Consider the following 13,298-nt stretch of genomic DNA (forward strand, 5'->3'; position numbering starts at 1 on the left):
AATATATAATATAATAAAGTATTATTCAGCATTTTTAATTGGAATGACAACGAGGCTGTGAGGAATAGACGTTCAGTCTCTTCGATGAGCTGTACTGCAGACAAAACATAAGAACATTCAGTTGTGGAAAATCAGATGGGATCTTGGAGCTTTTTACAGAAAAGTGTGAAATAAGATCTATTGCGTCACGTCTTGCTGGAAAACAAGTGACTAAAGAGAAGGGTCAGTATATAGGCTGCATGCATTCATTATGAATACATTTCGAGTTTTAATATTGTATTATATTATTTAAAAAAAGAAAACACAAAAATGCACTGTAAAATATGAAAAACATGTCCAGAGACATCAAGTACCTTCAGTGGGTTTGTAATTACCTGCTAATTAACTATTTAATGTTATTTTTTTAAAAAAAATTATTTGTTATTTTTATTATGTGTTACAAACGTTTAATTTATTTGGCCTTAAAAGTCTTAATTTCATTCTTTCGAACCTGCAGATACCCTGTGTAAGCAAAATGTACATTATAACTGAAATGGGAATATTAATTCATATGGAAATAAATCTGAATCGAAATGAGAGTTTGTGAATCTGAATGAAATCGAATCGGGAAATCTGTATCAATACCCAGCCCATGTGTTAACATGACTCTATTGAACGATTTTATCACACTAACGTTGTCTGTGTAAAGTTAAATCCAATATTTCATCTTAATGACAGTAAACCCTGTAATTCTGTGATTTACACTCAGTCCGCATAGGATACCAAGAAGGGAATAATGTGTCTTGCACCGGTGTTGCTTCATTTATCAAAATCAAGCTATTCTCACTTATTTAAGTTTGTTGTTGAAGAGAATGAAGCTGTGGTGTGATGCATGTTAAAAGAGAGAATGATTTCAAATGAACATTTTCCCCTCAGGTGGAGAGGGATTCATATGAATCGAAGCTTTCCAAGATACGACTGCAAAACAAAGCAAAAGTCACCTCACTCAACTCCCAACTTGAGGAATTACGGAAAAATCAAGAGCGCAAAGAGCAGGGCAGTCCTGCCCGAACCAAACAGGTGAAACCGGTGAAACAAACGGAAAAGAGGCGAGGCCAGGACATGAGCATTAGTCATTGTAAAAGTGTCTAATAGCAGTTATACAGCAAGAGGTGCTTTATGTTTAATGTATTTAAATGGGTGACATTTACATTGCAGGTACTGATGTATGTATTTACATATCATATAAGTTGATTGTGAATTGGACGACGTATGTTTGTTTTTGAGAGCAACTAACAAGCATAATGCAATAGAAAGACTTGTTGTTTTGCCTTTATTTCACAATACTCCCTCATTTTATCTCATCACATTCAAATTGCAAGCTCACAACTTGGATAAAATATAATTTCTTTTGCTGTAGTGCTGTGCTGTAAGGTTCAGTAGCGGCAAAGCTAATTTAAAGGGATGGTTCACCCCAGAACTGCTGATTTAAAAGAATCGTTCACCCCAAAATTGCCATTCTGTTATCATTTTCACATCAATACACCGGATCTCAGAGCAGTTATCATGGGTCCATGAAGTATCATGGGTCAGCTCCTCTATGTGTTTCATGATGAGCTGATTGTGATTCTTCAGAGTGGCACTGGAGAAGCTGGTGATTCAGAATCTGCTGCTGCCAACCGTGGGAAAATTCTCCGGCTTAGAAAGAAGGTGGAGGATCTAGAGCAGCAGGTTGCTCAGAGAGACCAAGAACTGAAGCAAAAGGTAAAGGCCATTCATGGTTCTTAATCTAATAATCCTTCATGAGTGCTAAACGTAATCCTTATTACCTCAATGAATCCTTTGTTGTGCTGCAACAGCTAATCGATAAAATCTATTAGAATATATAATAATAAACATCAGCAAAAAATTCCATTATCGACTAGTTGGATAGTTGTGAAAAATGCTTTTCCATGATAACTCGTTTGAAAAATTATGGACAAGTTGAAGCAGAAAAAACCAACACGCGACTTTATAAACCCTTCAAAGATGATCATAAGCAGTCAGTTTAATGTGGATTGTTTGCCACGTCAGGTCTGTTGACAGAGTGATTGTGCTATTTGATGCACTTGAGAGTTGTTTCTCTCCAGCACATAACTTCGATTTTGCAGTTATTTTCTATGTTTTGTATACATAAATGGAAATTTATAGATGTTATGAGTTCAAAATCAAGCCCGTATTTCAATTTCACAAAAGTGTTTGTCTTTACCATGACTGAGTCTCCGTTAAACAAGCTCACACAGCCACGTCGTTCGCAATTGAGAAAGGGAGCACAATCAGTTGGATTAAAGTGTGCTTTGTATTTTTGTAATCATGCAACATCATACCATGATTTCAGTTTCAAGCATACACTTCCATTCAAAATTAATTAATTTCTAGGATACATTTATAATATTAACTTAAAACACTTAAAATGTTTGTAATCAGTGACGGTGTACATACATATGTTTCTCACATAATTATGTGATTTTTTTTAGCTGAGCAGAATTATTATTATTGCTATTCTGGTGTCACTTTTGCCCTCTGCTGTGCTGATGTTTAGTCCCACTCCGTCTCCGATGGATAATTTTACATGTTAGAGACTTTGTGAGAGTATAGAATTGTGACTAAATCCTTAAGCCCTGTATTATTTCTGTTTTATATTTGAATAAAGTGCAGGATTTAAAAAAAAAAATCGGATTAATCAATTAATCGAAGAAATAATTGAAGATTAGTTGATTGTCAAATTAATCGTTAGTTGCAGCCCTAGTTGTGCCATATTGGTGTTTGTGTAACAGATTTGCAATATTTTTTCTAGATCCAGGAGCTGGAGGCCCAGAGAGAGCGAGGTTCTGCTGTGGATGCCATGTTGGCTGACAGAGCCAAACTTCTTACTGAGAAGGAAGCCTACATTGTGCACCTGCAGACTGCTTTATCTGGGGAACAACCAGTTCCACAACAAAGCAATGTAAAGAACTAGCTGGATCCTAATGAATGTCAATCATGGCATGGCATGTTTGAATCCCTTACTAATAGTGCATTTTTTAAACAGGAAGGGTCTGTGAATGAGCTGAATTTAATGGTGCAGAGCCTAACAAAGAAAGTTGGTGATGGGGAGGAAAGGTGCAGCCTACTCCAGGAGCAGGTGGACAGCTTCCGGGAGCTCCTAATGTCTAAGAAAACCCAGTTTGAGGAAAAGGAGAACATGTACAAGTCCAACGTAAACAGCGTTTGTGTCTTTTTAAAATGCCACTGATTTATTTGTATTTTTATCACTTGATGGTCAGTCTTAAGCAGAATTTGTTTGTGTTTTCTAGATCCAAACATTCAAAGATATCATTTTACAAAAAGACAACACACTAATGGAGATCAGGCAGACACATGAACAGGAGCTATTCAAGCTTGTAGCAAAGTCAGACGCTAGCGCTGACCTCGAGCAGGTAAATCGCACATCTCTAGAAAATGTCCAGCTGTTATTGTTCAACACAAACTGAACTATCCTTTTTCCTTCTCAGCTCCTGACTGCTCTCAAACAGAAACTCCATGAGAAGGAGGAAGTTCTTCTGGGTAAAACACAAGTGATTGATGTCCTGCAGGTGGAGGTGGATGGTAGAGACCAGCAGATAAAGGTGAAACACACATCACTGACAGTATTAAACTTCTCTGTCAGTCTCATCGACAGACAGCATTTGTAAACATTATGCTGATGCAATCATGAAAACTTCTATGATAAAATACTTTCTCCAATCCAACCTTAATATGCAGAGACAACTATTTAACGATTCAAAGGTTCATCTTCTCGAAGACTGTAAACACTTTGTCTCTGTGGCATTATAAATATCCTCTGTTTGTTTTGAGTGACCCGTCTATACAAATTGTGACATTGTCTCAACCAATGGTGTGAGGTGTGGGCGGGACTATCTCTTTGTTTGACCAACGACAGATTGGGGGGGTGGGAAGCTGTTTTGAAAACAGTTTATTTTTACAATTCCATTTGGTGGCACTAGTGTCCCAGAAATGATATACTTCAGCTTTAACTTTCTGATAAAATAGAAGTGTTTTTAGAAGATTTCGTTACATAAATCTGATCATTTACTATACACAATACTGTCAAATATATGGTCAAAATATCATGCAGATTGGAATGGTCTCGAGTTCAATACAGCAAATATTGTTTCACTCACAGATGAATATTGAGGAAAAAAGCACAGTTTATAAGTTGTAAACATGCATGGCTTTTGTTGCATTTCTGGTTGTAACTACATGAACAAACAGAATATAAAACAGCCGATGCTCCTGATTTTTCACATTGTATGGAAGGAGCAGCACAAAACTGATGTCGCCTTCACCTCTGCTGGTAACACACAGAAACAACAATACGGTCTTCCTTCAAAATAAGGCTTGATGAAAAAAATGATTAGGCTTCTGCCAAAATAAAGGCTTCAGACTGTATAGCAATGTTGCGTGCTAAATTATTTTGTGGGCTGTCCATTTAATACGTGTGATTAATTATAGAAAAAATAACGCAATTAATCTTGACAGGTACGTACATTCTGTAATAAAAGTACAGATTTTCCTACCATATGAGCAATTCAAGCTTGAAGTACATCTGTTTTTTGTGTCAATGTATGGCTGTGTGCCTCAACAAACCTCACAAGCAGTGCGTCTAGAGAATGAGATCTGCTCACTGAGGAGGAAGCACAACAGAATACTGGAATCTTAAAACGAGATTTTCAAGGCTTCCACTACTTGACGCAACATCCTAAAAATGCTCCATTTATGGTGCTGAATACCAGTAAGATGCTCCAAACGTGTCCGTCTAATTCAAAATAGTGCAGATGGAATGTAAGAACGGGTCCTGTGTGAACTGGACACATTGATGCAAACAGGTGGCTTGTTCAATGATATGAGAATAAAACAAACTATGTTGAATTCTTAAGCCACTTTTTTTTATTGTCTACTCAATGCTTTTTCAAATGCATCAAAAATAGATTTCAATCCGTATGATATATTAATTATAGGTCCTTCATATTATATGTATAAATATTTGAGTTATGCATTGTTTGTATTAGTTACCTTTATTTGGGGGACTTTCTCAGACATACAGATAAATTAAATTAATTGCGATAAATTGTATTAATTAGTCGGCATGTCAATGTAATTCATTTGTTTAAAATTTGTAATCCATTGACAGCCCTAATTATTACAGAAAAATTTTACTATTGTGTATTTGTATTTTGTATTGGAATATAATAATAATAATTTTATAGAATGGATCTTAAAAGAGGACTCGAGTGTAAACACCCTACAAAGTATCTCTTTTTAATGGAAGTAAAGCATGGACAAAACATGACTAATTTTTGGTCAAAAGGAATCATCTACTAGTTTTTCATTCAGTTTAATGTAATTTTATGTTTTCTTTCCTTCTTTTAGAATTGATATCTAATCAGTGGCAACAGTATTTTTTTTTTTTTTTTTTTGGTTCAAATATTGCAGCCCTGTGTAATAATACAAAAATAGTTTTCAAACAAACAATGATTGTGATCAATAATCTTGATTAAACTTTTGAGCAAATAATCATAATTATAATTTTATTGTGCAGCCCTAGCATAGAGTCTCTGACTCAGGGGTGGACCAGTCGCAGCTGTTGTGGTATACTTAGATGCAATGCATAGTTACATTTTTGGTAAGGTGCTCACAAGTCTGTGCGTAGCCTACAAGTATAAACTAGCCTGAAGTCACAGGACTTTTTGGATAAAAAATAATAAAAACTCACTCAACCTGTATTCCAAAAAAAGGAAAATAAAAAATTATTAAATTCCTTAATAGATTTTTACATGCCTATTGATTAAGTTTTGATAAAGTTTAAACAGTTTTCTGATGTGATGTGTTCTGAATGTCAGTCTTCTCTGTGTTTGTTTGTTTGGTAGGAGTTAACAGAGCAAATGCAACACTTGCAGAGAGAGAGAGAGAACCTTCAGTCAAAGCTGGAGGCAGAGCGGCACATTGCTCGGGCTCGGCTTAGAGATCTGATGGAGAAACATGAGGCTGAGCTGCACAGGGCTGCTGAGAAACACAACAGTGAGATGTCAGAGAAAGAGCAGGCGCTGCGCATACAGCTGGAGACCCTGCAGCGATCAACTGCTGTACCCTCAGATGTACCTGCAAACCCGCCCACCTGCATCACAGCTCAAAGAATCACAGAGCTGGAAGGTAGTCATTGACATCACGCTATGTGTGTGTTTATGAATGTCAGATAAGGAATTTCACCTTAACAGTATAAGAATGATCTGAATGGACCATTCAGTAAATTTGTAGGGAGTTGGTCATGAATAATCTGAAGGATTTGGGATATTCAGCCTAACCTTTCGAGCCTGTGTAATCAACACAAGAAAGACACAGATGTAATGAAATGACTTTTATTTACAAAAAGACAAGCAAGAAAAACAAACGACTACTAAATGGTACTAATATGCTAAAATGTTCTACAAATGGATAAGAAAGAGTGCATAGGATGGAAAAAGGCAAGTGATTGAGTTGGATGTAGCCATGGCAGAGTATTGTTATCACAATCCAAAGAGGTTTGGATTGTGATATTTACGTTTTGCTTGATCAAGTGACAAGCTCAGGGATGGTGAAGTCTTCCACTGGTTTTGCTGCGGTGCATCGCAGTGGAAAAGGAGATGGATTCTGTTTCCTCCCTCACGTCTGGAGAATCGGAGCATTGGATCTATATGCTGCTCTCTCAAGGAGATAGACTCAGAACCTTTGATGTTGCATATTCTGTTAGTGTGGTAGACACAGAGCAGGGTGTGGCTGTTGTAAGAATAATTGTATATCTTTTTCATGAGGAGGAGATTAAGAGAAAGTGATTTAACACTCCTGGGTTTCTCCCAGAGAATTCAGCTCATTGTGGACTTTTAAGTGCATAAGCGGTGTTGTTACAGATTTTTGAGAAGTGCACATGTACATTGAACAGACCGGTAACCAACATCATAGAATGGAGCCCAACAACAAGTCAATACAGTGGAAAGAATTCTGCATTTCAGGGGGTACAGTGGGAAAACCACATACACCATAAACTATAACCATTTATATACACCAGTGTAAAATATCGGCTGTCCCTCACGTTTGCGTAAATGCGCTCATACTTCCTGGATTTTATGTAAGAGGGTAACCCAACTATTCCAACTACTGCAGTGCAATTCCCCTGCAGGCCACTATAGAAACCTAAGGAAACAAACACAGCAAAAACTCTGTAATATTTGTGAATTAAGCGAAGCAACAGAGAATGAAGTAGCATAGTCTTCTTCGGGTGCCATGTTTGTTATTTGCACAAGTGTCATGGGTACATTATATAGCTGTGGAGAAATATGCTTACTGACTGAGCCGCATGTGTTCAGGAGTAAAGTGAAAGCCGCTAACACAGCTCATGTAAACCCATTCGCCGCTTTCTCATAATAACGGCTTTCTGGTGTCCATGTTAATATGGTCTTTGTTTCAGTTGCTTCAGCCAAATGGCCAGGCCAATCAACAGAACCGGTCTGATGGTCCTGAGATGTCCTGTAGTCTGTCACATCTAGGTCTTAGGGATGGGGGAGACTGGGTGAACAACAGGAGATCTGGTGATTGGGGTCAGCTCCTCTGCAAGGGCCCTTCATATACCAAAGAGTGCCTGGAAATGGTCTTTTCGGTCTTATCTGGTAGCAAAAGTAATTTTCTTATACAAAGCCTGATCACATTAGAAACCATATCATAACAAGGTGAAGCTTCATACCCTGTAGTGGATGAAACGGCCATGGAATGCCATGGAATGCTATGGAATGTTTGCTGTGCACTACATAGTGACCTATTCAATACAATGGCAGTTGATAGAGAATCAGTTTAAAACTTAAAAACAACCCAAAGGTAATTAAAAGTAGTCCATGCGGATTCAAAAAGTAAGTTAAGTAAAGGTAAACAATAATAATTTTTATTTTTTTGGTGAGAAACAACTCAAATTTATGTAATTTGTTTTTCACCCCACACTTCCTGTAGCACTTGCCATAGATGTGTCTGTCTTGTCGGGCACTTCTCACACACCTTACAGTCTAGCTGATCCCACAAAAGCTCAATGAGGTCCATAACACTCTTTTCCAATTATCTGTTGACCAATGTCTGTGTTTCTTTGTCCACTCTAATTATTATTAGCATAATGCCTGCACCCCTGAGTCTTCTCTTTACTGTTGTACATGAAACTAGTGTTGAGCGGGTAGAATTCAATGAAGCTGTCAACTGAGGACATGTGAGGAGTCTATTTCTCAAACTAGATACTCTGATGTACTTATCCTCTTGTTTAGTTGTACATCTGGCCTTCCGCATCTCTTTCTGTTCTTGTTAGAGCTGTAGTGTACACCTTTGAATGAAATAGTAATTTCTATTTGCAATTTCAAGCAATGTATAGCCTTCATTCCTCAAAACAACATTTGACTGATGAGTTTCTAGAGAAAGACGTTTCTTTTTTGCCATTTTGACCTAATATTGACCTTAAGACATAATGTCAAATCACTTGACATTATATCAAACACAGTTGAGGTGTTTGATATAATGAAGTTTAACATAGTACCAAATGATCAATTTAGTAATCAATGATTACTCAAGGTTAAGGTGTTGGAGTGATGGCTGCTGTCTAGATTTGATCAAATAACTTTTTCAAATAGTGATGGTGCTGTTTTTTACATCAGTAATGTCCTGACTATACTTTGTGATCAGTTGAATTTCACTTTGGTGAATTAAACTACCAATTTCCTTCTGAAACAGTGAAATCTGTACATTATTCAAAAATATTGGCTGCCAGTGTATGTGAAATTTCTTCACAAATACAATAAAACCAATACTGACGGCCTGGGGGTAATAAACTTATATAAACTCTGAGTCTACATAAAGGCACATTCATATTTTTAATTCAGAAAAACAAGTGGTGAAATTTGGCTTTTTATTAAATGTGCCCCTGCGCTGTTCAGAGATTTAACACAGAAGCTTATCAGACCTGTATGTGTGGATCTGAGTTTCTTCTTCCACTTTACATTTTCTTTCCACCATAAAAGCAGATCCTCACCCATTGGTTTGCATAACTCCAACTAAAACCGAATACCAATAGAGTGGAATTCAATGAGAATCAAAATATTACAAGTATTGCCTCTCTTGGCTTTGTTTGAAAGCATAGACGCCATGAAATCTCCTATCATCCAACACCTCAATGACATGCCCATCCACAGAATCCCCCAGTGGAATCATTTGTAACTGCAAGATTCAGGGAAAGTGCCTGCAGCAGGCAAATGCGTAAAATTAGCTAGCTGGTACAGAATAAGAACTTCATTAGTTGATCTCATGCACATCCCTAATGTTTATGTGCGAATATTTATTATACATGACAGTATGTATTTATTTAGTACTAAAAACAACTCAAGTTCTCGTGTGAGCCAGGACTACCTTTGGGATACTTTGTGCCATTTTTAAGCTTTAAAGTGAGTCACTGCCATCAACTGTCAATGTGTTGAATGGATGGGCCACAATATTAAATATTGAAAATTAACTTTTATGTTTCACATAAGAAATCATATTGGTTTTGAACTGTTCTTTTAAGGCAACAGGGCGTACCATTGCCCCACTAGTAGCATCGAACTGAATTGAAAAACCTTTAGCATTGATAACCACGGTTACACAACCGGGCTGACTCTACATTTTAATTCAATTGATTTGGCACGTGAGTATTTTCTATTAGAGATGGAAAAATTACTTATCGTTTTGCAGCATTGTTGGCTGTGTTTTTATGTATTTTGTCAATCTGTTCCTCTGTTCGATTTAGCCCATGCAAAACTGAAAGCAGACGAGGCCAGTAAAGCAGAAGCTAAGTTCTTAAAGATGAAAGCATGGTCCAAGGCTCGTATCAGGCAGCTCGAGGAGGAGTTTAGGAAAGTTCAGGCAAGTGAAAGTATCATGGAAAGAAAAAAAATGTTCTCAGTTTTGCAGAAGTGAATATCTGGCTAATAAACTTTCTCTGCGTTTGAATTTAGTCTGGGATTTGTACCAATATGTCCCCTGACGTCATGTCCCTACGCAGTCGTGTTACAGAACTGGAAGAGGAGCGAGAAGAAATGTTTTGCAAACTGGAACTGTATGAAGAGATGAAGGCTAAAAATGGTAAATAAAAAAGAAGCCAGTTAGTTTGAAATGTAATTTATTTGCATAGTTTCAAATGTTATGATTTTGTTTGTCTGTTGATAGATGAACTGCAAAAACAGCTTGTGGAGTATGAGGAGCAGCAGAGGAAGATGCAGGCCGACCTGGAGCAGGTGACCAAGAGAGCAGCATCCCAGGTCAATGACATTTTCTATTCTGACTGTATTATAAAGCAATAAACTACACAGCCATGCAAACAGTGATTCACATAAAGGGATATTCCATGGCGCAAAGTGAAGTGCCTAAAACTAGGGCTGCAACAGTACATGTATCTGTGCTGAACTGATGGGATACAGGTAGGGATGTCCCGATCAGCTTTTTTTGGCCCCTGATCCCGATCCGATACTTGTATTTGCCTAGATAATAGAGCTGCAGACTGTTTTTTGTTTGTTTACAAAAATAACAAAGTAACTAAAAGATGTTTTCAGCTTAATGCTCACATATAAAAGTTCACATATAAAATCAACTTCTACTTATAATGGTGTAAAAGCTTATTTTAATTTTAACCCTCTGGGGTCGACGTCGTCATTACAGCGGAAACAACATAAAATTCTCCGTCATTTTGTGGCATACAGATAAGTGTAAGACATCATTAGAGACTATAAAGGGTCTACTTTTATATGTGTGCACTCACAATAACAACAAAACCTTGTGCTTTTGTAAAATAAAGAAAATAAACTGGTGATCTGGAAGCAGTCTCTGGGTTTGCAAGCATATATCTGAAACACGTCACAAAAATTAACTGAAACTCTGTGAATACTTATCACACAAACGTGAAACATGTCTTAAGAATGCTTAAAATGTCTACTTATAAATAAAACAATTCAAATTTAAAACAAATATTCTCCTGCAATGTAATCTGTATGAAACAATGCGATGTACAGTTTCTACTGGCTCAGCTAATTATCTCTAATATGATCACACCCACCAGCAGAGGGCGCTATTCATATGGTAATGTGCTGAGATGATCAAATCAAATGGTAAACGCCCCCTACTGTGCCTTGAAAACAACAAGTTCGTTCATTTTTCTGCACATTTGAAAGACCGCACGATACACAAGTGAGAAAACTCTTGCATAGTGACGAAGAGTTAAAATTTTCCTCAGAAGAAGAGCGGGACTCCGATGAACGTTTGTATTTTGAATAGAGATTTGATCCAGCCGAGGATACAATTTCGGACGAGTAAGTAATTTAGTTTTCATTAGTTGACATGCTATTTTATATAAACGTACATATTTTACTAGTGGGACTGTTTCCAGACTTGCCAGCCAGGATTCAGAGTATAGAAATTTGAAATATGTCCTAATAAGCAAGTTTGTTACATGTAAATGTTGTTTCGGCTAAAGCAGGTATTTAAATTGTATGCTGTATTATATGTAATATGATATAAAAATAATTGTAAAAAGAGTTCACAATATCACTGTTTTTACTGTATTTTGGATCAAATAAATGCAGCCTTGGTGAGCAGAAGAGACTTTTAAATGGTAGTGTAGGTCTAAAATTAAGTCTTTATGTAAAGAAAATGTATAGGCAGATTACTTCTTTTAACTTAAAACCTGATTTTGATCATTAAGTCTCCTCACATTCATTCTCTTTGTCACATTCCTCATTGATAGGCCCAGGGGAGGGGTCTTTGTCTCCTCAGGTGTGAAGTACAATCAATATTCATGATAGTTCACGCCTCCTCGCATATGACCTTTCTAACACTAAAAGTGTCTTATAAAAGTTCAATTACTATATTGTTTTCTATGAATGAGTGATCAGGATCTGTCTTTGAGTTTTGCTGTAACAAAAATCACTCATTATTAAGCAAACGCATGAAGATGCAGTGTCGTTATTGAAGGTTAAACAGTTATATTTATTATTAGTGGTATTGTGACCAACATTAATCTGATTTAAATTGGGATGAGTGACTGATGATGAGATATTGACGTCTTTGATTGACAGAGTGCGCTCATGTTGAAGAGAGTAAAACTAAAAGTGCTCATGATTGCTCAAAACGGTCTCAATCACTCAACACAACGTCTGATTGTCACAACTCACGTCATGTATCATGTATTTGCATGTTTATTTGTTTTTAAACCTGTTAGCAGCCTCTATATCCTCTTCCTGTTCACTGTGCAACGAGTCCGAATAACTACCGTAACGACTCTAGAAAAATCATTTTTAAAAACAAACCGGCATATTCCTCTCAATTACATCATGTCTGAAATTTTAAATTCGTGAATGCTTAGAATTGCCAACAACTCACCCTCCATAGGCCATTCTGTCATGCTTCAAGGGCTGAGAAAGCACTCATTCATTAGAGGAGCAGTGTATGTGTGATTGCCTGCATGCTGCAAAAAACATCGGCCCTAAATCTAGGCACGATCGGCCGATCATGGATTTAAGACGAACATCAGTCGATATTGATCAGCTGCCGATCGATCGGTACATCTCTAGATACAGGCTTTTTTATATATATATATATATATTCCTTTCTGTCTTACATAATCCACATGTGTCTCTTGACCTTAGTTTTGACCGTACACAAATGCTCTTTAAACACTTGAGTTTTGCGTGGGCGTGCTTGAGCAGAGTCTCACTATTCACACTGTAAAGAAAGTGCACTCATGGGTATTTGTAATGCTTCTGTTAATGATGGATCGCTGGGTGAAATGTGAATAAACATGCAAATGGCAATGCAGTAAAACTATGACTCCTGTTTATGATTAACAAAGCAGTCTACTGTGCCACGTCTCATAATGCTGCTTATTTGCAATATAGAATCTGCTTGATCATAAATGCCTCAATCTTGTATGTTAAAAACATGTGAGGGAACAGGTTTTTATTGGAGTGTTTTTTTTAAGAACTGACATTTGTTCACTTCATAACTTAAATGTTACTGTCATTATTGTCAGCTCCGTCAGACATACTAAAAAGCATGTTATTTTCATTTGATCCATCAAACAAGAATGTAAAGTCTTTAATTATCTAATAATGGTGTTCAATAAAGGAGTTAAGTGATTAAAATACCATCAATGTTTTTTTTTCTTTCTGTTTTCACACTATTCAGAAAATTCTGACAGAGTTGACAATATT

At 36.8% G+C, this 13,298-nt stretch overlaps 1 protein-coding gene across 1 annotated transcript in view; it reads left to right on the forward strand.

Moving 5' to 3' along the window:
- The window catches only part of si:ch211-220f16.2 (golgin subfamily B member 1), a 57,492-nt gene that overhangs the window by 4,480 nt on the left and 39,714 nt on the right, over nucleotides 1–13,298 (forward strand). The window contains exons 4-13 of the mRNA XM_052097784.1: nucleotides 916–1,059; nucleotides 1,615–1,743; nucleotides 2,816–2,965; nucleotides 3,050–3,217; nucleotides 3,315–3,437; nucleotides 3,513–3,626; nucleotides 5,928–6,210; nucleotides 9,845–9,960; nucleotides 10,053–10,179; nucleotides 10,264–10,355. Of these exons, the coding sequence (XP_051953744.1) occupies nucleotides 916–1,059; nucleotides 1,615–1,743; nucleotides 2,816–2,965; nucleotides 3,050–3,217; nucleotides 3,315–3,437; nucleotides 3,513–3,626; nucleotides 5,928–6,210; nucleotides 9,845–9,960; nucleotides 10,053–10,179; nucleotides 10,264–10,355 (1,446 nt within the window). The remainder of the gene's footprint in view (nucleotides 1–915; nucleotides 1,060–1,614; nucleotides 1,744–2,815; nucleotides 2,966–3,049; nucleotides 3,218–3,314; nucleotides 3,438–3,512; nucleotides 3,627–5,927; nucleotides 6,211–9,844; nucleotides 9,961–10,052; nucleotides 10,180–10,263; nucleotides 10,356–13,298) is intronic.

This window comes from Xyrauchen texanus, chromosome 29, assembly GCF_025860055.1.
Source record: "Xyrauchen texanus isolate HMW12.3.18 chromosome 29, RBS_HiC_50CHRs, whole genome shotgun sequence".
In the NCBI taxonomy this organism is placed as follows: domain Eukaryota; kingdom Metazoa; phylum Chordata; class Actinopteri; order Cypriniformes; family Catostomidae; genus Xyrauchen; species Xyrauchen texanus.